Source organism: Diadema antillarum, unplaced genomic scaffold (genome assembly GCF_040938485.1).
Source record: "Diadema antillarum isolate AM-2024a unplaced genomic scaffold, OU_Dant_1.0 seq00000891_RagTag, whole genome shotgun sequence".
Classification (NCBI taxonomy): Eukaryota; Metazoa; Echinodermata; class Echinoidea; order Diadematoida; family Diadematidae; genus Diadema; species Diadema antillarum.
The window spans coordinates 507,249-533,735 of record NW_027271755.1 but is presented as its reverse complement, the minus strand read 5'-3'; the positions used below and the strand labels follow the sequence as shown (position 1 = coordinate 533,735).

Genomic DNA, 26,487 nt, shown 5'->3' with positions numbered 1-26,487 from the left:
AAAACAATCCTCCCGATAGCTCCTGTATCTTCTGTTGTGGCGCTATGGCGTACTTTTTTTTTTCTTCTTCTTCTTCCTCATTTTTTCTTCTTTGTTTTTTCCACACTCGGATCTCTCTCCCACCCCCCCCCCCCCCCCCCCCTTTGCAGCGGCTGTACTTTGACGGAAGCTCTCGCGTTCGTTGGTGCCAGTGCATGCATGCAGCATGTCAGCAGCGCTAACGAGTAGCTAGGAGGCAGAGCTAGCTAGCTGAGCATATTCGCAGCGACCAACAACAAACAACAGCAGACGATCAGAAGTTGCGTAAACCGACAAATTCCTACTTTCACTGCTGCCGTACTACACTTGTTCTCCCTTAAATGTCTCATAGTGTACCAGTTACATCTACTTCCACACGTAAACGTGGCAGTGATCGACGTCTTTGCTGTTTTGATTTGGAAGCTGAGTGATTTGGAAGATGAAACGTCGTTGAATTGTCGCATAACCTTGGCCGAACGTTAATAGAGTGCTACAGTACCGGTATACTCACAGTAAACCTCAAATCAGTGCGAGTCGCCGCTGTTGTCAGCCACCAGCTACCCGATTGGTAAGTACGGAATCACATTGCTATGAATTTTCATTTTCGTTTCTGATTATACTGCTGTATGTGATCACCAGAATAAACGTGACGTTCCAGCGGGAGAATTGACTGAGTACAGTCCAGCGAAAGCAGACCGAACGATGTAGAACATACATGTATGCCAGATTACTGATACTAACTAGTGTTATTGAGGTTGGAGTTGAAGGCTTCTTGCAGCCTCCTACTGCTTGTTGATGGGGAAGCTCCCCGGAGCGAGTCGGCTTCGCGTACGGGACAGGTTCGGGGCATTTCCCGCACACATTCTCGGAGACTGTCTTCGCGACTTCTTCACCTGGGCCCCGTCTTATAAAGCCTTCAAATCGATCACAAGTCCCCAAATCAATCGCAACTTGCATTGCAACACACACAAAACTTGTGATTGATTTCTATCACAAGTCTTTATAAGACAGGCCCACTATTATTAATTAATACAGTGTAGAAAAGTCAATATACCTGGTATAGCCAATCAATGACGTACAATAATTGTACTTATTTATATAAAGTGCGACAATATCGGCTTTCTTGGAGATCAATGCACTCTTGGGAAGTTTTAAAGGGCATTTTATTCACCCAGATCACCATCTTTGTACAACCAGCACCATGCACTAATCTCCAGATTTGCATTGTTGTCAATGATGTCTATCCTAACCTCCTGTATAGGCCTACATCATGTGCTTGATTTCCTGTTTTGAAGTTTAAATGTTTCCTCTATGATCTGAACTGCAAACAGCAGTTATGCACTACGCTTATCATTACATTGGTACCAAGTAAATCATTTATAAGTGACCTTTTGCTTCAGTACCATGAAATAGACTTTCTAATTCTATTGTCCATCTTGGTTTATAGTTGTAACATGTTACAGCTTGAAGTACTTTGTAACATTTTAGGTACCGGTAGGTCATATAAAATGCCTATTTTGTCCCACTTGTATGTTCTCCAGAGATATTGCACTTATGATGCTAGAATGTTTTCTTGTATGAAAGTACAATTTTTTTTTTTTTTTTTTTGCATTATGCTTGCTTGTGATTTAATTCTCTCTGTGCCTCCAGTTACAGTATATAGTCCAGGGCATGCCATTGCAATAATTCTTCCGCTTGCCTGCCCAAGGGTCATGAGGCAAGGGCACCGCGTTAATAGCAGTTTAAACATCCATTCATTTTCTTTCTCTTCTTCCGTGTGATTGAAGTTCATTTGTCTCAGAAGAGTAAAGCTCCATGTACTTAATCATGTAAAGAGGTACGCAGTCATGGGGAATGTTCTGTACTTGCCAGGAAGTATTAACCTGTTGAGGACAAGTCCCGAGTATACTCGGGCAGGTGTCTATGGGAAATATTTTTTGTAGCAAAATCAGTCCATCCTCATACAGCAGGTTAAAGTTGCTGTGAGCAAATGGATAAGTAGCTTTCTGCCTGATGGCATCTCTGTGACAGTGTGCATAGTGTTAGAACCATGAACATAAATGCAAATTACACCACGTACACAAGAGATGAGCTGTCTAATGCAAAAACACAAATGTGCAATAATGTCGGGTATGGGCAAGAGTGTTAGAGTCAAAAGGGCATGATGAATTTTTGATCCTCTCAGAATCTTTGTCAGACTCAGCAGTAAAATGGCAGGTCATTTTTGCCTCAGACAAAGATTCTTCTAGGATTGAAAGCTGTACCATTTCATGCCACTGGCTAGCCACTATTGGATAAAAGCAGTTTCAGCAGCTCTTATTTTATCTTATTTTATTTATGTTTTGATACCGAAGCAAAAATGTTGACTTTTATGTAAAAAATGATATGAAATGATAAGAAAATATGGGGAGGGATAATCAGATACAGTTGAACCTCTCGTATCCGGACAAGTCGGGACCGCGGCTCATCCGGATAAGGGATTTGGCCGGATACGGGAGACTCAATGCTTTATACATGTACATACTGTATATACATACACATGTACTGATGTAGCCCATTGTAGTACCACATGTAGTTATGTGTATACTGCAACCTTTTCATTGTTACACTCAGTAACAGACCCCAAAATAGAGGTTCGTGTTTGCAAGAATGAAATCATTTTCTTTTATAAATTCTTGGGATGATTTACCTAAATAATTAAGAAATGTATCAAGTACAATTGTAGATCTTGAAAATAAACAGTACGAGTCGATGAAACGACGCTTCAAAATTCGATCATCACGGCTCGGCAAAGTCGACTGTAGGTCGCCATTGTTAGATTGAGTTGGGAATCCCCCTTTCCTTCCGTAATTATTAAAAAATTTAAAAAAATCACGGCGAGATTGCGTCCGTATAATAGAGAGATCCGGATAAAGGGAGGCCGGATAAGAGAGATTCAACTGTAGATCATGCAAAGATCAAGTATGAATAAAGAGAATGTTTACCTAATATTGATAATTTGATGTTTATTATTTGAGAAATCATATTTGAGGTACATGTATTCTAACATTTTTTTAAAATTTATATAAGTTATTTTCCCTTTGTATCAAATTAAGACAGACTTCACATAGTACATCAAATGTAATACGGTTCATGAGCATTCACTTTCACACTAACATTCCAGTACAGGTACCTAGTACAAAAGTGCAAACAGTTTTATGTGTCAGATCTCGTCAAATAAGATGCAAATATCATGCAGAGAACCCATTGAAGTTGACCACTTCTTCAGCTCTGACTGATGGACAGTTTTCTGTAGGTTTCCATGATAAATGCTGTATACTGGGCACAATTAATTTGATTGATATGTCATTCCAGGAAGATGGAAAGCAACCTCTGTGGTTTCCAGTTTTCCATTAGTATTGTCTGCCTGCCAATAGATGTCAAAATCAGAATCTGCTGCTTGTTCTTTGCTGCGCTTGATAAAAATCAATGCACAGTTTAGTCAAGGATGGATTCTGATGTGTCTTGCTTTCTTGTCATATCTATTGCAATGCGGTATAATAGAGCCAGTTGATCATGTTCATCCATATCCTGGTTTATGCCTCTCACAATATACCATGTCAGTCATATGATAGTACTCTAAAATCAACAATGTACACGCATGTGTACAGTGTAGATCCTCCCCATTCTAGAAAATCAAAACCAGTATAACATGTAATGTACATTGTACGTCTAGAGGTCACTGGGGGGCATTTAGTGGAAACTAATATGGTATATCCAGTACAGCATGTACCCTGGACGGTGTCCCCTGATATTGTGCTAATTGTAAAACTCAAACTGCTCACTGAAAACTGCATGGATACGATATGTACATTGTAAGTGAGTTTTGTACAAATTCATAGCAATATTGATAAATTAGCTCACATACGCTGTAGCTCAACAACAACATCATACATGAACAGTGATCAATGTCATTTGGTTTGACAAAGTGTGGAGTAGTTTGACCAAATGGTAAGCTAGTCAATCAAATCCAAAGGTTGGTTGAAGCTGAATTTGTGATGAAATTCTCATTATTTCACTGCTTTCCACTGTCATGAATTTGTAGACTCAGTAGAGTAAGTAAAAAAAAAAAAAAAACCCTCTTATTCGTGATTCACAAACATTTCTTATCAATTTAAAAAGTAGTCACTACAAAATTTTAAGTGTTCTCAGTAGATTGTAGGTGTTGCCAAAGACATTAAGTTTTTAAAGTGATAAACAAAAATACCAATGCATTGAAATCATCAGAAAATTAAATGGTGCACTGTACAATGTACATGTGGTGAAGAAAGCCCCGATGAATAAAATTCAAATTACCACAGAAATTAATAATTCTAATATGACTGCAAAAATAATAATGATAAGATATGAATGGCAGCATCTGTGAAAGAGCTGAGCTGAGTTTAATTAGCAATTGACATTCATATCCTGACTTTTAAAGAGAGAGAGAATAAAGTCAGTTCTTTTGATATCCCACTCGTGCAAGGCCTTGACATAAGAGATGCACATCAATAGTGCTATTGATTGCCCTTCAGTTGTTCACCAGCAGGTGTTCCATTTCCAGCAGTGAAAATCAACCGTCCAGTTGGGGAAAGTCTTTTGTAGTTGAGTAAAGTTAACTTTATGTTTGTTTCAAATGGTATTACCACACTACAAAGAATGAAAATGAATGTATTAAATGCAATATATCAACGACACGCATAAACAATATGCTTGTATGTAATCAATCCGTGGAGATGCTTCACGAATTGTGTTGTACAATTTACTTTCCTTTATTTCCATTCTTTTGAATATGTTTTGTCGATTTTCCTGTATACATACAGAATGATTTAGGTCAAGCTTTGTGTGTTGTCCAAATTTTCATTTAAATGCAGTGTTCTACACTTGTAATACATTGTAGTTAAAAAACAAGAGCAGCTACAGTAGTTTAACCCATTGAGGATGAGTCCCGAGTATACTTGCGCAAGTGCCTTTGGGAAATGGGCAAGTCCATGAAAAAAGTTACCTCGGGGTGAAAAAATAAATTTCACAGACTTTAACTGAATTTATGTTCAAAGTATTCAGAAAAGCCTATATTTATATAGATATAAAGAAAATTTGGGGAAATCTAGCGAAATTGATTTTTTCACCATGTCAAACTAAATTTAGCTTCATTTTGAATGTAGTTCTCAAAAGCACTGTTTTGCACACATTTTATTAATGAGAGAAAAATGAGAATGTTTAAGCCCATCTTGCCTGCATTTTATTTTTTTTCTACTGTCCATGGAATGCACTAATGAAACAAAAAGAATTTTTCAAAAATATATTATATTAAGAAAATCACAGCGTATTGAAATTTGGTGATTTCTACCTTTTTGAAAGTGTAATGTCCGTGACGTTTTAGGTATAAAAGCTTTTGTACAGAGATTAAAATTGATCTAAGTAAGCTAAAATTTGGTTTGCAAAGCTAGAATATGGTGTTACACAAGATTACAAATTAAATTTTGAAACACACGAATACTTTTCCAGTAAAATGCGTCACGGACATTACAATGTTATAAATCCCACAGATGTCACGGACATTACTAAGTATCAAAAATTTAGAAATACTTTTTAGAAATGCTGAAGTTTTGTAATTAAACAATGTTTTTCTGATTATTAATCAATCTGTTACACAAGACTATCAATTAAATTTTGAAACACATGAATACTTTTCCAGTAAAATGCGTCACGGACATTACAATGTTATAAATCCCATAGACGTCACGGACATTACGAAGTATGAAAAATTTAGAAATACCTGTTAATAATGATGAAGTAACTTTCTAATATTGCCTGTAATCTTTCTTTGTTAGTGTGAATGTGTGTGTGGGTGTGTGTGTGGGGGGGGGGGGGGCATGTGTGTGGGGGGGGGGGCATGTATATGGGGGGGGGGTAATACCTTGTTCATCAAATCTTTACCCTTGCCTTTAATCTGTTTCTACTTTCATTATCTCACCAACCTGCAGTTGGGTCGTTCGTTTGAGTCAAGTTCTTAACCAAAAAGTCAGTGAAATATTTTGTAGCTCAAATCACTGCAGTTCATGGAGATGGATGTACTGTTACATTCATGAAAAGACAGGGTACATCTAATCTGTTCATCTATGGCAATGAAGAAGAGTCTTTCATCGAGAAGACAGATTATTGGGTGTCTGTCTTCTCTAACAATGGACAATCGAAATAGATGTTTCTTTAAACAAAACTTTGAAGCTGAATAACTAAACTTTTTTTACAAAATAGCAGTAGCAGTAGCTCACAATCTACCCTGTAGAAGAATTGCATCTAGGCATTTTTTGCTTTGGTTATGTGTTCTCTTAACTTTACTTAATTTTGTGGTATAATGAACCACTTAAATTAGTCTGTATTGTACCATGATTGTACATTCATTTTTATTATTGCCACTTATTAAAGAAAATCATGTATCAAAGAAATGTTATATGTTGTAAAGCTAGCTCATACAAAAAAGATGTCAGCAGAAAGAACTAAACAAAAAGTTAATCACCTTGTCTTCTTATGTTCAAAGTTCATCAAAGTTATAATATCTGTAACATCCATAGGCTTGTTCCAATATAAAAAAGTTGTACATGTATCATCAATATCATTCGAATATCAGAGATAAATATCAATATTACTGATTATGTATTCTTCATGTTGTGATTTACTTATGAAGATTGTTTCATTTGTCAGTATTGAGCCATTGTTTGATATCATTCATTTTTGTATTATTACATTGCATCATTCATATACACAACATGTTTATTTTTACCTTGGAAGGTGAAAAGAGAAGACATAAATATTTCAGAGAAATTGTTTAAAGTTGACATGATATATTTCATGGCATTGTATGTTTAAAAAAATGAGAAAAAGTGAAAACAAAAGAAAAAAAAAGTAAGTAACAGACTGATATTTCATATATTTTCAAAGTGCATAAGATTGTAATGTCCATGACGTTTTAAGACTTTTCTCTTTGAGTTTTCTTTTCAGTTTAAGTTTTAGGGATTGCTTCAATGACAGTGTTTATGTATTCTTAGATGATTGTAGAAGACATACCATGTAGAATAGTCTAAATTGTGAAAGTACTTTCATATTACCATATACTTTTATTAAATAATATTGAGTTGTTTATTGTTGCCATGGAAACTGAAAAACATTGTTTATTTCACAGAATGGACTAAAAAGTATCTTTATGTACCCTACAGTCATTTTGCTTCAGAAAAAGTAGAAAAAATACTTTTTCACTAACCATAATTTCAGTTTTTAATAAGTGGACAAAAGTGTAATGTCTGTGACGCTCAAAATGTACAAAAATGTCCGTGACGCCAGATTTTTTTCCATCATTGTCATTTGAAACACTTTTTAATTTAAATTTGTTCAAAATATGTTACAGCAATATCAAAACATTCATTGTAAAGGAAAAATGTCTTTGAAAGATGATTAAACTCACAGAGTTTGTAAACTATTTGTTGGCATGTAAAGAGTTGTGTCCAAAAAATGTAATGTCCGTGACGCACAACATTTTCTGGCATAATTAAACAACGATTGTATGTTTTTTTCTTATATTCACAGTGTTGTTTTATCTAGATGAGTGGTGTGTGATCACCAAGTATTAGCTTCAAATAAATGTTTTCTCTTTTAAAACTAACCTCATAAAGTGTCAAAAAATGTCTGAAATGTAATGTCTGTGACGCTGGACTTGCCCAAATGCATGTTGCGGCAAAATCAGTCGTATATGAACATTCAACATTTGTCATTTGTCACATTAGAAGTAATATTTCATCGCTTTTCTACAGAGCCGTACAATTGTGTGTATTATGTACTGGTATGTACATAGATTTTACTAGGTACATACATACAATGTATACATTTTAGATTGATTTCTAACGATTCTTGAGGGCAATTGCAATGTTTATGAAACTACAAGCTGAATATCTGTTCAGCATACCCATTTTGCAATTACAGCTGAAAGTTTTGTCATTTTTGTTATACAATATTATGAATAATTTTCATTATGTTTTTGCCATTATCATCATCAACATAAGAATTTATAATCAATATAAAATGTTATTCAATTAATATTTTTGTTATCATTTTTATGGCACTGTCATTGCTTGGCAGCATCACAAGGATGAAAAACAAAGGGGTAAATTATACATTTTCTCTGTCAATAGTGAACATATGTATAGTAAATTCTTGTCATTATGAATTCATAATCTTAGATTTGAGTGCATCGTTATGGGCTGCCTGTGTATTGGGAAATCTAGTAGAACTTTTCACAATGTATATTGTACACAAGTAGTACTTGTTTTGGCGTACGGATATAAAATGATTACAATTTTAAGTGCAAGGTTATGAAATCTATAACGTGGTATGCAATTATGCATAAATATTTCATATCAGCAGCCTGCATTGATATCTCTACCCAGTGGCAGATCCAGGGGATTGCACCGGGAGCACGCTCCCTCTTTATTTTTAGTTAAAAACAAAAGAAATTAAAAGAAAACTGGGTGTGCGTGTGCCCCCTTTAAAGGACAAGTCCACCTTCATATATACATAAGGATTGAGAGAATGCAGCAATATTAGTAGAACACATCAGTGAAAGTTTGAGGAAAATTGGACAATCCGTTCAAAAGTTACGAATATTTTAAGTATCTGCGCAGTCTTTTTACTATGCTGGCCTCGGATTTCTAGGTAACACTAGATCCTATCCAGTCAGCTAACCGCCGTACACACAATGTACAACAAGAATAAAATTGCAGACAGTCGAGTCGAACGTTGCACTCTTGTCTTTATTGAATTCTCCTTCTTGCTGTGCATGCGCAAGCCCAAGTGCGTATGCGCATGTATGTGATGAACGAACGGTAAAACTGCAAATGAAACAATGAATGATACACTGTATGAATATATCAAACATACATTTCTTTGGATCACAATAAATTGAATGTATAAATGGATATAATGCTCCATTAACACACAAAAAAGCTTTGCTTCTTCTGAACAAACAATAGTACACTGTCTTGTACTGCATCATCATACATATACATTTTGTATCCATGCATGCATTCACTACACATCATGAAATGGCAGCTTTGGAATGTCATTATCCATCCGCTGTTACACTATAACAATGTTAATTATACACCTTGTACACTGTTGCAATATCCATTTTCTGTTGCAATGTCTACAAAAAAAATAATATTTAGAGGCTGTGATATGCATGTAAAGACCCTATACCAGACTTACAGACTTGTGATCTTCCAAGCCTAGAAGCTTAGCCCTTCTGGATGCATTCCGATTGCGATCCTGTCCCAAGCTGTGAAATAATACAGTAAGTTGCAAAGGATTGTATGGAAAATGCAAAATAACTTACATCACACATTATATGCCTACATATGTGGCACTACGCTTGCCTTACATTTGAGCAAGGCAAATTATACTTTCCCTTAAGCCAGAGCTGCTTAAGATGCCTTAATAACGTACACGTCATATCACATGAAAATGTAAAAATATTTCAGCCTGTACGCTACCATACATCAAACCACATACTTATGAGAATGTAAAAATGTAAAGCACGTATGTCAAAACACAAAAACACAAAAGACAGTCTTTTATTCATCCTGACGTCCAAATGCATTATTTAGACTGAAACTGTCCACACAGCAAAATTATCACTAATCTTCATCATTACTGATATCGAATCCAACCTCATATCTACTTTTAAATCTTCACCTGGAAGTCCTACTCAACAAACCGAGTTGCTCAACTGTATAAATCAAACTCTATCTTTACAGAAGTTGTGAATTAATTCTGAATGTATTACCACCATATAAACCAAGTTCTGAATACTGCTCTACACATATCAGCTCCCGGCCAAGTGATAACACAAAGAACCAATGCGAATCTACAACGCTACAACTACAGTAACTCTACACGCAACGTACAATACACAATGCGAAGCTGTCAATCCTACGCTATATCAATATGCACCGTACATAACCTACACTAGCGTCACTTATGCTAGACCGTTCATGATATCCGGACACACAAAAGGCATTTAAATTCTCTTTTATCAAGAATTGTGAACAATGAAATAATCGTAAACTTACGCAGAACCATCAGAGGAAGAACTTCCACCCGGAATTCTGTGACTATCATGAGATCATCTTACATATTTTCTGCATTTTGGCTAGACTCACGAACGAGCAAACCGTCGGTTCGTGCGCCATCTTTCTAGCCCATTATGGAAGGCCGAAAATCACACTACTATATATTGCGCGCGCGCATACATTTAACACACAATCATCGCTATGTTTGATGCGCTAACACTAGCCTACGTATGAGAAGCCGAAATTGCAAAAACAATTCAGCGCGAACAGCACAAAGACTACTACAGTGTATGATGTCACATGCGTACAACTATATAAGGAAAATAAATAGAGAATTTCACAAAACTTTACTTTTTGAATAAAGTGCACGTTTCTTCGACTTGCTACTGACGTATGTTAAGGGTAATATTATTCCCCCTGCCTTCTGAAAGAGAGAAGTCGAGTGCTCTTTTGTTATGCGAGAAAAATGGAAATGTGTTGAATTTTCTTTATTCTTTCTTTATATCGTTGTACTCATGTGACATCACAAGCTATACAAGTAGTCTTTTCATCCAGCCGTGACTGAGCAGAAACTTCAAAAATTCATAACTTTTTAACGGATTGTCCGATTTTGCTCAAACTCTCACTGATGTGTTCTACTAATATTGCCGCATTCACTCAACCCACATGTCTATGAAGGTGAACTTGTCCTTTAAGTTTGCAAAGGCGCCTCCCCTTCATGGAATTCCTGGATACGCCTCTATGTGTTTCTACTGTTCTAGAAAAATTTGAGGTGTTACCCACATGACTGTGCATCACCATGCATCAACCAGGGAGGTGGAAGCATACACTCCCTGCATCAACTATGCACCACTTCAAATTTATGTTGCTCAGTAGAAACACACCGTCTGAGAGGAAGTGAGGTTTTATATTCATGAACAAAACTTCCTGTAGTGAAGTCAGTTTTACTTCCTCTTGAACAGTCAAAGGACCTCATCTTCAGTATATCAGTATAAAGTGTGATTTTATAAAAAGTGATAATATTTAAATGCTTATATGGTGCGTAATACTGAATAAATAGTGTTATAGCGCTTTACATAATTAGTAGTAGAAGCTACATGACTAACCATGTAAACAGAACAATAAAATAAGAGAGGTGGTCAAAACACAACAAGTTATGTTTGGGTACTGTAAAAGTGGACCTTTTCACGCTCAGCCCGGTTAGAAGAGTTTTTCATGTTTTTAATTTTGCGGAATCAAGACAGTAAGTACGGGAACATGTATACACTATTGCAAGCAAAAATATTTGCATGCTTTTATTTTTGCACCGAGTTAGTTTCTGGTTATGCGAAATGAGCAAAAATTTTAACACCGGTCGCGAAAATTTCTACTTGTACAGTGTACAGTTTAGTGTATTGCATCAGGCGTTAATTTACCATTCACTCATATGATTTACATGATATTTGCCTGTTTCATAACTCAAATAATGTTGAAATGACATGGAATATGAGTGGAAATACTTCTCTTGGTCTTTGTGCCTTCTATAGTAGCAGTGCAGTGCTTTGGTTGGTATAGTATCATAGCACGCAATATTTATGTCCCTACTTTGCCATTTCCCATACAAAACAGTTGTGTGCCAATCCATATCTGGATAATAGAGAGACTGGGGGAAGTGATGGATGGACAGCCGAGGTCAGATTGTATTTACAAGATTCTAATATTCCCATAGAATTTATTTACAATTCACCATGTTCCCACCAGCAGTGGGTTAAAGAAATAAGGGGCAACTTGTCATTCAATTATATGTAGTGCACAGCAGTATCAGTAAAGGTCGATCTGATACTTAAATGCAAGGGTCTGTTTGTTGTTTGTTTATTACATGTCTATTTCTCCGAGAAGAAGTTTACAACTGACCTTTTCATCTGACAAATGGATTTGCAGACTGTGTATAAAATTTGTCCGATTCTGGACACTAGCCTCTCGCTTAATATCAATTTGCGGTGCTTGAAACACAGTTTGGATGCAGAGTAGCGGCCATCTGCTGATTGCTTTTAGGCAAAGTGAATCCATTCCCATTCTATCAGCCAGACTGTCACCGAATACCAAATGAAGGGTGGACGATAGAACGAAGAGCAAAACAGTAGGAGCTTCCTAGAATTGTACTGTTTTGGGTCATATCAATTGGACATCAACGAGAACAGTAACCTTTTGTTTTTAATTTGTCTGTTCCTTATTTGATGACGTATTATTTTATTTTATTTTTATGTCAATTTAAATTGCTGAGTATCATCAGCTGACATTTTTAATGTACTATTTGTAATGGCGTTCATTATAATATTACTGAAAGATGTACGTTTTTGACTATAAAACAAATGTAGTTCAGTTATTCCATGTAGAGCTTTTGAAACCACAACACGAGCCAAGTGAAGTGGAGAGTAATGTGATTAAATACATCAAATTGAATCGGCCTGATTCAAAACAGAGAAAGCATGTTTATCTGTGTGTGATACACTGGCTGGTTGAATGAATGAGCCGCACATGAGGTGCACAAGGCATCTGGTAAATGTATATATATGTTTGTAGCATGTACAAAACAAAAGCTAATTAAATCCTTTTTGAAGTGATAGCCAATCCAGTGGTCCAACTCAATGTCTAAATATTTCTTGTATACAACAGTATTGAATTGCAATTCATTACATGTACCTTGGTGCCAAAATCAGGGTAAAAGGTGCTAATATCACTTCCTGCAAAGAGTAGAAGTCATGATGCACTTTGCAGAATAATTCTCGGGCAGTGATGTCAGTAGAGAGCAATCAATACACATGTTGTTTGAATTCTCCGATATTTGACACTGCTTCCTTGCCCTTCATCAATTTTTACAAAATCAGCTTGTCCTTGACGAGTTATTTAAAGGTCAATATAACAGGTGAACTTGCATTTTGAACTGTTGTGACAGATATCACTCTCTTGTATATTTCAATAGCATTTTCATGCCATTCCTCTTACATGTACCTTGCATTACGTGGTGATTTAATATCAATTAGTGGTCCCCAGGCTTTTTTGAGTAAATTCTAATTTTTTGTCATGGTTTTCTGTGCAAATGTCATGCCTCACAGACCTGAAAAATAATATAGCTGCTGACCATTTAAATGAAAAATAATCATGAATCTGTCATAAAATTCACATTTAGATTAACAGCAAGCTTGGAGTTTTCTGTACAAATTGCTCATTGCATATCAAGCATTGTAATTTTGATAAAAAGTTAACTATTAATACACGCGGCATTCAAAACAGATTGTTCCCCAAAGCTTGCCTGTTTTGCAGTCTCAGAAAAATGTGGCACACAGGAGGTTTACCCCGTGGCACATAAGGAGTTCAATATGATTGTAATGACATATCACTAGTGTGTTTCACATTTTAAAAAGCATTCTTGTTGTGTGAATGCAAACTGGAATCGGATTATTTTAATCGTAACTGCCATCGTGTTTCAAAAGGCGCTCCTGAGGTGTTTTCCCATCATGTTTCGCCAAAATTAAGTAGCAAAATGACTGTGTGAACGTACAATTGACCTCCAGTGGTGTTTTTTGGGGTGGAGTTTACGATGACCTTTCAACGACTTCCACAGAAAGACAGCACTCCTCAAATGCTCGTGCTGTAGTCAAAGCGCACATTACTTACAGGGCAAGTCCAAGATAAGGTCCCCTCAGAAGGCAAAATTTTATCTTTGCTCAATATTGACATGTTTGGTATCATTTTGAAGCTTATGAGTTGAAGTTTTGATTTCCATGGAGGAAAAAATGATATTATGTAAGTTTATGCAAATTTCAAGGGCTTCATTTGCATAAATGTGAAACACAGCGTTACGTATGGGACATTTATAAAAATTCATATTAATTCAAAAGAAAGCAAATGCTATTTGATTAATATGTGGACATAAAAAGTTCATCAAATAGTTTAACTTGGTATAAAAATTTAGGGATTATGCAAATGATTATGCAAATTAGCTCGTGTCCTATCATGAGATGTCCCATACGTAACAAAATGAGGTCATTTTTTTAGGTTTTTTCTAAAATTGCTAAGGATATTTTGATGCCCTTTTGGAAAGTTCTAATTTATTGTTTAGAGAAATTAAATACCAAAGAAAAAAGAAAAAACAGTAAAAGAGATATATTCTATTAGGCATTGAAATAATGTTACGTATGGGACAAATGCGTTACGTATGGGACATCCTCATACATATTGCATGTGAATGCATGTAGCTAGCTGGGAAGGTCTCTCAGTACACAAATGGTCAATCATCCTGAAGAAAGCATCCCAACATTGTAGCTACTTTTTGAGTTTTAGACACTTGAAACAATGAATGTACTTGACTGAACAATTTTCAGCAAGGGGGAGGGGAAAATGGCAAAATACACAATCAAAAATTAGCATTAAAGGGATGGTATAGTTTTTGTAGATATTGGGATTCAGTTTTCAACATTTAATGAGATGATTGGAAACCAATTATATGAATTACTAAAGAGCATACAATCCTAAGACTAGAGGAATTCAAAGTTTATGTGACGGAGATCCAATTAGAAATGGTTGTGATTTTATACAAAAAATATATAAAGTAAAATTCATGATTCCTTTTTATTGCAAGTGATACACAAATTGTCCTTATTCAGTTTCAATAGTAGCCACGACAAAATTAGTATACATACTGAGGTGTGACTCGAATCAATGACCTGACTGCTAGACAGACATCATCTACAATGTACTCGATCACTTGGGTTCCATGCAGCAGGTATTGCTTATTTATTGAAATTAATATTTCTTGTGTCAAGTCATTTTTTATTGAAACTAAATGGCAAACTGCCCTTCATCAATGGAAGTAAACACTTTAAACTATTCAATTTTTCAGTAGTATCTATCCTGATAAAAATAGGGCATACATACTGAGGTTGGTCATAAAAAATATAGAATATGATTAGATATGATTATGATGGTAAATATATGGGGAATATTGTTCCCTTGTCAATCTGGAACAGCATTTGAGTAATTTCAACTGATTCTACCTCAATGATTATGCAAAAAATTGTTTATGGGTATTTTGCAAAATTATTTTGCAAAATACCCATATAAACTTGGTTCTCCACACAGTAAACGAATGGGGGACAAAGGGCATGCATACTTAGGTTGGTCATAAAAATATAAAAATATGATTGAATATGATTATGATGGTGAATATTTGGGGAATGATGATTCCTTGACAATCTAGATCAGTATTTGAGTAGTTTCAACTGATTTTACTACAATAATAATGCAAAATACCCATAAACATGGTTCTTCACACACTAAATGAATGGGGGACAAACTGTCCCATACGTAACTGTCCCATACGTAACACGTCATGTCTGTGTTTAATTAGAACCTGTAATTAGAGCTTTTTGCCTAATGACATGAAACTTACCTGTGATAATCTTGAGTGTTGTGACTTTCATCACAGTGAGTTACAAGTTGTAGAATGAAATACTTTCAGAGAGTTTTGAGGTTGAAAAAAATGTTCAAAAAAACAAAAGTTTTCTGGTCCCATACGTAACGGCACATATTTTCTCTTCTAGAATATAATTGTCAAGGTCATTTTTCTCAATTTTTTACATGATTATACTTCTCCTAGATATCAATCAACATGATGAAGTTCAATATGATCAAAGGCCATTAACACTATTTTTCAGGTCATAAAAGTCTCTGAATGTCCCATACGTAACGCGCGTGTTATCTTGGACTTGCCCTACAGTGTACTGTACAGCTCAAGAGTAATTGATGGGAACTCGGAAAGAAGTCTAACCTCCCCCCTTGCTCTGAAATTGAAAACTGCAGAATCCGCGAAGCCTTCCTCCATCGTGTAAAACAAACGATGATTCCACTTGTAATTGCAATCATGTTTGTATTTCAGCATTCAAATTAAGCACTCCCGGTACGTGTGAAAGCAAGGTAAGTAGGATGTTCTGGCGCAGTAGCTGTCAAAATGGAGCAGGTGGCTGCTGTGGGTGTTACATTTATTCAAGAGAATTGAATTGAGACATCGTCGTGTTTGTCACGCAGATTCTGCATCAGCAGAAGGAGGAAGGAGGACATGGGATTATTAACCCTTCACACCTCAAGACATCAAATATTGATGCAGGGTCAAAACAATGTTTGCTCATTAGTTACTTTGTTTAGACAGTTTTCACAGTATGTAGCAATTTCCTGCATGTCCAACTGGAATTTATTTAATAGCTAGGCTAGAATACTGGATTATCACTGGGAGAGTAGAATAAATATTTTCTTCAAGTTGTAAAAATTCAAATGGATTGGCATCATTAAAGGACAAGTTCACCTTCATAAACATAAGGATTGAGAGAATGTAGCAATATTAGTAGAACACATCATTGAAAGTTTGAGGAAAATCAGACAATCCGTTCAAAAGTTATGAATTTTTGAACTTTTTTTTGCAGTACCCGCTGGATGAGAAGACTACTGCAGTGTGTGAATAACTTAGATGTCACATACGTACAACAATATAAGGAAAATATAAAGAGAATTTCACAAAATTCCATCTTTTGAAAAAAGTACACATTCCCCTGACTCGTTACCGATAAATGTTATGGGTAATATTATTCCCCCTGCCTTTAGAAAGAGGCAAGTCAATTGCTCTTTTATTATGCGAAAAAAATGAAAATATGTTGAATTTTCTTTTATATTTGTGACCGTGCACCTCAAAACGAACATAAAGTCGCACACACTGATTTTGCGTGGGGACTGAAAATAAGTGAAATGGGTCAACCTAGCCGAACTTGACTTTTTCATATTTTCTGAAAGAGCGGGTCTTCTTTTACATTATGCTAAAATTTGGTATCATAAAACGGGCAGGAAAGTGTGTTTTTTTAACAGTTTATCTCAAACATTTTTGGTAGAACAGTGTGATTAGGTGTGTCTTTAGAATCCCTTTTTCATTTCTGAAAAACCTTGTCCACACTCTTCACTTTCAACTCTAATAACTTTTGAAAGGATAGTGCTACTGCTTTGAAAGTTGACATTGATTATGGGCAGAATGTGTTGATAAGGCATGCTTAATTTCAGTTTAATCTGATAATCTCTTCATTGTTGTAACTCTGGTGGTTTACTTCCTGTTTTTTGTCCCATTCATCGCACAGCCAGCACAGTTTGGTAAAGATTAAGCGCTTGAATAGACACTGTACTTCAGAGCCTCTTTTCTCAGTTCACACTTTTCCTGAGTTTGTGCTTTCTTTCGAATATTTAGATAGGTTAGGAGAGTCCATTTGATTTGAGTTATACATCATTTTAAAGCTTAAAAAGTATGTTCTTTCAGAATATGGTGTTAACTAAAAATTCTTGTCTGGCGACTTTTTGTTTGTTTTGAGGTGCAGGGTCACATTTTCTCTATACTGTTGTACGCATATGACTCACAAGCTGTAGTAGTCTCCTCATCCAGCGGTTCCAACACAAAAATTTAAAAAATTCATAACTTTTGCATCGATTGTCCAATTTTCCTCAAACTTTCACTGATGTGTTCTACTAATATTGTTGCATTTTCTCAATCCTTATGTTTATGAAGGTGAACTTGTCCTTTAATAATCAAGTCAGAGAAGCCAGCTGAAAATCTTTGTCATTTTTATCCTTGTTTTTATCCAAGTTTTATTGCAATATTATCATGTACATGTGGTTTCTTTCACACCAGCATTTCCTTTATTTCAATTTCTTGGAATATTTTTTTTTCCTGTCATATTCTCTACTCTGTTCTAAGGCCATATTTGTAAAGGTTTTGAAGAATCTGATTTGATTACAGACATCAATGTGTAACTTTGTGTTGAACAAATTTACAATGAGTTCCTATCCCATGTGAGCTGAGCCCTAATACATTGTATATTAACCCGTTGAGGACGAGTCCCGAGTATACTTGGGCAGGTGTCTATGGGAAATACATGTTGTAGCAAAACCAGTCCGTCCTCAACGGGTTAGTCTCCATGTGCTTTGTCGTTTTATCCTAACTCTCTTGTTTGCATTGATCACCAAACTTTCTCCTTCACACCCTCACCTCACATCTCTTTATACCTTCTTTCTATTCACCTTGAATATTCAGTCAATTATTACTAAATTTTGTCAATGTATCATTTGTATCTTCACTCTTCTTTCTCCACCATCTTAATAACCACTCCTCTCTCAGGACTTTTTTGATAGGTTGATGAGAGAGCAAGGAGAAAGGAGAAAAGTAGAGGAAGAATAGTTAAAAAGACTGGGTTGAATGCAAAATTGTCAGCGTGCATTGGTGAGGGGGTGAGAAGTAGAAACATGAAATCTGCTAAAAGGATGATTGTTGAATGAAGTTGAGATGCTCGGTACAATATCGCCATGGAGACCACTCATCTCCCCTCCAGCATTCACACATTGAGATGTCATCCTCACCACACAGTGGAAATGAATTATGCATCCTCTGTCTCCAGTAGTAATTGTGTTGATGCTCCCACTGCAATCCCCCACCCCACCCCCTCCCACGCTCCCTTCAGTAGGGACAGGTTTACGCAATGCTCACCTGGGGTGGCGCATGGTCCCACGTCATCCATTATTGATGACAGCGAAATCCTCCCGCCTCGGGAACCGAGACGACAAGATGCATTTCATGCTCACGAGAGCGGGTAAATTGAAACACTCTCTCTGTAAGCATATGATGCCGGGCATGCGCAGTGGCCGAGCCGATTTGTGCAGCAGCAGATTGGATTGGGAGAGTTTGACTCTGCTTGGTGAGGGAATATGAGTGGGAAACGTTTGTTTGTAGGACTGTGTGCAACATGTACTTTGTGCCTCCTTGATCATACTCAGCTCAACATTGCAAGTCGCCATCTTTCACAAATTTGACCTTCTCTCCCCATGACGGAACAGAAATCACGTCCTTTCTTCATCTTTTCAAAGTTACTGGTAGGAAAAACATCAATACAACATCATCCCGACACAGCTGCCTGTCCTATTTTTTTTTTATACACTTTATAGATCACACTGAAACATATGTTCTGTATGTACAAATGTTGGGCAAGTGTTTTGTGAATGTATGCAACGTGGTACTCCTTTTGATGGCCTATAAGTGTAATTAATACCATTAAATCTTCTCTTCTTCTAGGGAGCTCAGAGCATCAAGATGGAACTCTCTGGAGTCTTGGTTGTCTTCTTCCTTGTGCTCCTTGCCTTTCACATCCCCGCCTACCACACTGAGGACCTTTCATCTCAGAAATGGAGCTACTGCATCGTCGGGGCGGGCCCAGCGGGCCTCCAGATGGGCTACTTTCTGGAGCGAGCCGGTCGTGACTATGTCATCTTTGAGAAGGCGAACATGAGCGGGGCGTTCTTTACCAAATACCCTCGTCATCGGAAGCTAATCAGTATTAATAAGAGGTACACGGGGAAGACCAACAAGGAGTTCAATATGAGACATGACTGGAATTCGCTGCTCAGCGACGATGAGAGCTTGCTAATGAGGTGAGCTCATTCCAAATGCCTTTCCTTTTAATCTGCCCTGGAAAAGTGGGATTTGAACACATCAATTTTTAATAGGTTAATTCTTTTTTTATTGGGGGAAGGGGGTGGGTAATAATGTCAATCTGTATCAAAGCCTTATATTCACATTGCATGACACTTTTTCCCACTCTCTATTCAAAGGAGCTGCGTGCAAATGAAGTTTTGTTCTTCTTGTCTCGGCTCCTACTACTATTAATTAATGTTTTGTCCTTGTATCACATTTATAAACCATTTCATTGTGATGCCTTTAAATCAATGGGGGTCAGAGGGTGGGTTGAGAGTAATACTCTGTCATCAGTGATTGATCTAAAAAATGCTCACGAATAAATTTTTGGAAAGTCATTAAATGTTCAATATGACAATATCTCTTCTAAAACTGCTACTGTTAGTTTGAAGTTGAAAGATTACTCAAATATAATGGAAATTTATGGGAGAAAAGTCTTAAAGGCATATTGTGAAGAGCAAAGAGAGAAAATGTCTTTTTTTTTTAATAAGTATATTTTTAATATATATTTGTGTGTGTTTTCATAGGCATTACTCCAAAGAGTTCTTCCCTGATGCGGACTCGTATGTGCGGTATTTAAATGACTACACGACTCGCCTTGGTCTCAACGTCCAGTACAACACAGAAATCTTCAATATAGAGCGGCATGAGCTGGCCAGCATTAGTGGTCAGTACTTCGCAATGCATGACCAGCATGGCACCCTATACCAGTGCAGGTGAGCTGGTTTTCACAGAGATTCAAAATTCATTTTTTTTTTCAAATGATGTGTGCATGCTATGTGCCAACAACATGATATAATCTGTATTCTATCACATATGAACATTCCAGTACTTTCAGAAAAGAAGTTCTAGCTTTATTCACCAGTGCGAATTCCTAATTTTGTGAACTCCTGCTTTGATAACACTGTTAATAGTAAATTCATATTTGGGAAATGGATGAAAATTCCTGTTTTTGCCATATTTTCTCCCATTTATTCCTATTTTATTAATATTCAGTTTCATGGTTGGCAGTTGTGGTGATGGTTTCTAATGGATGAAGTTGCTCCGTATATCAAATTTTGTTGTCTCTACATTTTTATCCATGCAAATGTCTGATGTGTTGTCTACACTTCTCATAAGACACTATACATGTGTGCATAATCATGCCACTGAGGGCCCCATTTTTTCTCTTTTTCTCCTCTTCCATTAAAACAACAACAACATGTCACTGAGACAATTATCTGGAGTTTGAATTACCACCATTGAATAATATTTCTTGATGCGTTTCATGGTATATTTGCATTCACATTACAAATCATGTTGCAAAATACTGTAATTTAGTATTTGAAATACTATGATATATTGCCATAAATTTGAGTACACCTAATTGATGGTTGCATTGGAAATCCGGGGAAGAATCTTTTCTAATCCTGAGATCCCCTTTCACATCCTAATCAGGTACACTTGACACCCCATGTACAGGAATCCTCCCCCACTCTCCTGTCAGTGATTAATGGTTTAATAGCATTAGAGTATGACTGCTCGATTTTAGGTGTTTTTTGCTCAAACACAGCGAGGTGAGTTCAGCCTGGTGTTTGCCAGGTCAATGTTCTCATATTTCTCTTGTATGTGGTATAAATAAGCACACAAATATGCTAGAAAGATTAGCTTGAAATGACTTCATTCTCTAGACTCTTTTGATCATAAATCTTTGAAGAACAATTAGTAATATTCATTATACACGGCACTTGTCTGCATAGAACCAGAAGGGCGTTATCACATTATTATTTTTTTTGGGGGGGGGGGGGGGGATCGAAGGGGAGGGAGGGGGGTTGGTATTACATTGCAGAGCTTGATTTCCTCTACATTATGTCGTCAATTTTAAATTATTTTAATCAAATTAAATTTTAAATTCAACAAAAATTCACTTTTCTAGCATTATGAAAGAGTACTTGACTAACCACTTTCAGAAAGCAGGGGGAATAATTGCTACTTTTTAACATTATGCAGTATCAAGTTGATGGAATTTGTAATTTTCATGAAAAATGCATTTAGCGGAATTTTCTTTTTATTTTCTTTATACTGTTTTCCACTCATACATCATAAACTCTAGTAGTCTCCTCACCCAGTGGTTTCAACACCAAAACTTTAAAAGTTCATAACTTTTGCATCGATTGTCCGATTTTTCTCAAACTTTCACTGATGTGTTCTACTAATGTTGCTGCTTTCACTCAATCCACGTTGCTCTTTGGGTTTGCATTCCCTTTAAAGAACAATTCCACCCCATCATTAAGTTGGCTGTGATATTATAGCATAAAACAAGGCAATCAGAATATTAGAAGTTGCATCAAATTGGACCCTAAATAAGTTGTAAATGTACATATGTAGTATTTCAAAAAACTGTTTTAATACTTTGGACCAACTGTGTAATATAAATAAAGCCACTTTATATGCCATGAGCGGTTCTTTGTAAGCAGCCAATCATTTATGTAAGAGGAAACAGTTTACACAGTAGTATATCAGTGAGTTTGACAAGCCTGAGGTTTGTAGACAAATTTAATTTTAGGTGGAGTGTTGATACAGAAAAGTATTAAACCAGATGGTGGCTGATTGATTTGGGTTAAGACAACAGAGCAAGCCAATCACTATATGTCATTATGTAATTTTAGAATAGAGAATTTCAGTTATCTACCAGAGCAAAATGGAGTAGGATTGATTATTGTATGTCATCTGTCCTGATGAAAAGTTTTATTAATTTGATAGTGAAGACCTCTATGTGTTTTCTTTTTTCGCTGATTAATTTGAAGTGTGTGCTTTCTGTTTTCTCTAAGACATACTATTACTATTATACGTGTAGGTACAGTTGAACCTCTCTTATCCGGCCTCCCTTTATCGGGATCTCTCTATTATACGGACGCAATCTCGCCGTGATTTTTTTAAAAATAATTACGGGAGGAAAGGGGGATTCCCATCACTCCTTGAGAACTCCTACACAAAGACACATGAATTACATATTACTTCCAACATGATTAACATACATTACATCAAATTTCCTTCCAAATTGCTTACCTTCAGACATTTTAACAGATCCCCAAACATCCCCAAATGTAACAATGAAAAGGTTGCAGTATACACATTACTACATGTGGTACTACAATGGGCTACATCAGTACATGTGTATGTATACATGTATAAAGCATTGAGTCTCCCGTATCCGGCCAAATCCCTTATCGGGATGAGCCCCGGTCCCGACTTGTCCGGATACGAGAGGTTCAACTGTATTCCAACTTCGTAATTTGATACTTAAGGGAAAAGAGTTATCACTCTGTTTCTTTCTCTTTCCTTTTTGTTCCCGCCGAACGAGTTCAAGCAGGGGACTATGAAACGGGCTCCGTACGTGTGTGTGTCCGTGCGTCCATCCGTCTGTCTGTCTGTCTGTCTGTGCATCCGTGTGTGATCAAGATGTTCAATTTGCTACTTCTCTGTCATTTATGAGCCAATTTTGATTCTGTTTCCTTTATATGATAGCAGTACATGGGAGCTTTGAAACTTCCACACAGAATTTCAGTTGTGACCTATGACCTTGACCTTTGACCTATATTGTACATTTTGCTACAAAATGCTACTCCTTCGCCATTTCTAACCCGATTTCGATTCCGTTTGCTTTATGTGATGGCACTAGGTGAGGGCTTCAAAACCTCTACACAGAATTTTGACCTTTGACTTCTTTGACCTTTGACCTTGATTTTGACCTATATTGTACATTGGCTACGAAATGCTACTCCTTCGCCATTTCTTACCCGATTTCAATTCCGTTTGCTTTATTTGATGGCTCTAGGTGAGGGCTTCAAAACTTCTACACAGAATTTTGACCTTTGACTTCTTTGACTTTTGACCTTGATTTTTGACTTCTCTACATTGGCTACAAAATGCTACTCCTTCGCCATTTCTAACCCAATTTTGATTCTATTTGCTTTATGTGATGGCACTAGGTGAGGGCTTTAAAACTTCTACACAGAATTTTGACCTTTGACTTTTTTTACCTTTGACCTTGATTTTTGACCTACCGGTATATTGTACATTTTGCTACAAAATGCTACTTCCGGCGGGGACATATATTACGCACCGCGTAATTTCTACTTTTCCTTGTTTTTCTACATTTTGAGACAGGATATGGCTCAAAATGGTGTCTTGAAGTGGTACGGTACATTTGTACAGCATTACTATTTGAAATCTGCCCTGTAAATATATTAAATGTGGAATTGCTTACTGTACATGTGTATGTGAACATGTGCTGAGAGAAAGAAATTTGATATCTGAGATTGGAAGGAAATGTATGACTGAAAAATATCAGTCCTAGATGAGACGAACATAATGCTAGCACTTGAACCATCTTTCATGTAGCCATGTTCACAACTTACTACCATGGACCTCTGTCCATGTACATACACGTAGTCTGAAGTTGGAGTTAAACTTTTGATCTCAATACAAACTATTTGCCTCTAGGATTTTTAGCTGTCAACTTCTGAAGGTCTGTGACCCGCTTATTGATCGTCACATGATCAAGGTGAAGATCGGAGGGGTCACCTGAAGGCTGTAGTGCTGACAGCTGAAAATTCCAGAGGTAAATAAAGTGTATATTGAGATACAAAACACCAAATTCAGATGAAGTACCAATACTGAAGAGCCTTGACTCAAACAAACTGTACACAGTATACTGAATATTGATGCTTTGCATTTTGCAGTCTCCATAAAGCTTGAATAGTTCCCACTGTACAAATGTGGGACTTTTCTGTCTGAGTGCATGATTTAATAGTGGTGTGGAACTTGAGCTGAACAAGGCCTTTCAAGAATACATCCATCTCTTTGAACCAGACTGCGGTGAAGAATGAAGATTTGTTTTCATAGGTCTCGCCTTGTCAGCCATGGGAATTGATTGCTTAACCGAAAGTGGCTTCATGATTGGAACTTTTCAGTGTTATACATATCACATCACGGTTAGTTTTGAATGGTAATGCAACATTGATACAAACTGTGCTCCCATGAGGGTATTGGGAAGTGTCGCTGGTATTCTAGGGTAACAAGGGAATTAATTGAGGGATATCAGCATGGCATGAATATCAAATACCCTGGATGGTGATAATTTGAGTCCAACTTTGGCGCCTCATATTCTGATGCTGTGTTAGTACTTTTGTTTTTCAGTTGATCAGGAGAGCTATTGAAAAGGAAACCATGATTTCTATTGAGATGTAGCGCCTTGTACATTGTATTTGGGAAAGGTCTATGTAAGGTTAGAATGCTCAATAGGATGAATGGAAATGTCCTTTCACTGTGGCATGCATTTCTCGAGAATAGCCTGATCTTCTTGCAGCTCTTGAAGGCTAATACCCTTTGCCTTTGCCCAACACACATAGACAGAGCTGTAAATGTCATTCACTCCATGGACAGGTTGGTTTCAGCTAATGGAATAAAAGGCAAGCTCTCCCCCTCCCAGAGGAAAACAGGATTTAAAGAACATTAGAATTTTCATCAAGTGTTTTTTACCTTAAAAGGCTTTTGTATTGAATTTCATGGTTTTTTTGCAGTAAAGAGTGATGTTAGTTGCAAGCGGGATGGAAATAAGTTGAGATAATGATGCTATGGACTCACCAATCTTCCAGTCATCCACTCGCAAATTTTCATTAAACTTCTGTTCTTAATTTGAAATAATACATGAAAAAACTTGTTTTCCTCTGCGTTAAATTTTGCCTCTTTACAATAGCTGAGCAATGATTGCTGGACTGGAAGAAAGTTTACTTTCTTAACTATAATATATCCCAAAACATTACTGTCATGATTTTGTTGTGTTGTTGTGCAATTGGGATATCATCACTTCAGATGCACATTGTGGTTCGGACAATTTTCACTGTTTCATCAAACCCTGGTTATCTTTGCAAATCCACAGCTTTCCTACCTTAACTTGCATTTTATCAATGTAAATTCTACTTTAAGTAGAATTCAACTTAATAAAATGCAAGTTAAGAATCATTTGACACCAATTCAAGCATGTAAATGTACTAGGTATTAATACCTAGTACATAATTGCGTGCTTGAATTGGTGTCAAATGATTATCTAACTTTTTATAGATTTCTTGAGTAGTAAAAATCCTTCTCAGTTTTCAGCCTTTATACTTCTCTGCTCTTTCTGTAACATAGATGCATACACACACACACACACATAAAATTACCTTTGAGAGAAAATGCCATTTCTCTATTTGTGCTCGAGTTTTGTTAGCGCCCCTTGAAGCAGCCATTATTTTTTTTTTTATTGATTCTGTGGAAGTCACATTCTTCCACTCTCCACTTCCAAGATGGATGCTGCCAAAGTTCATGTTATCGATACATCCACCCCTTGTTTGCTCTACTGACATGAGGTGACAAGGCATATTTCCACTGAATGACCCTGTAGGACCCAGAAATGATTGAAAAAACAAAAAAAAATTCAAAACTTGCGACTTTCTGAAGGTTCTGCCCACAGATTTTCTCATTAAAAGGGGGGGGGGGGAGTTTAGCATTGACCATCGACCCATCACAAGCTCAATCTACATACATCTAATAAAGGTATGATTCACAACTTCTTGCAACATTTAGTTTATAATGGCTCTCAGCGTGCTTTGATCGCCAATATATTTGAATTGATACAGGTCTTGATGTAGATGGATTTGAATACTCACATAACTATGTATGATATACTCTATACACCCATGCATGGACAGGTTTTGCATTTCATGGCTATAAAGATATCACAAAGTGTTTCTTGTGGTTTTGGTAAGAATT

At 36.5% G+C, this 26,487-nt stretch overlaps 1 protein-coding gene across 1 annotated transcript in view; it reads left to right on the top strand.

The window, feature by feature from the left end:
- The first annotated feature begins 275 nt into the window (after nucleotides 1-275).
- The window catches only part of LOC139740928 (FAD-dependent oxidoreductase domain-containing protein 2-like), a 48,277-nt gene continuing 22,065 nt past the window's right edge, over nucleotides 276-26,487 (top strand). The window contains exons 1-3 of the mRNA XM_071651516.1: nucleotides 276-586; nucleotides 19,294-19,649; nucleotides 20,220-20,408. Coding sequence (XP_071507617.1) covers nucleotides 19,312-19,649; nucleotides 20,220-20,408 — 527 coding nt within the window. The 5' untranslated portion in view covers nucleotides 276-586; nucleotides 19,294-19,311. The remainder of the gene's footprint in view (nucleotides 587-19,293; nucleotides 19,650-20,219; nucleotides 20,409-26,487) is intronic.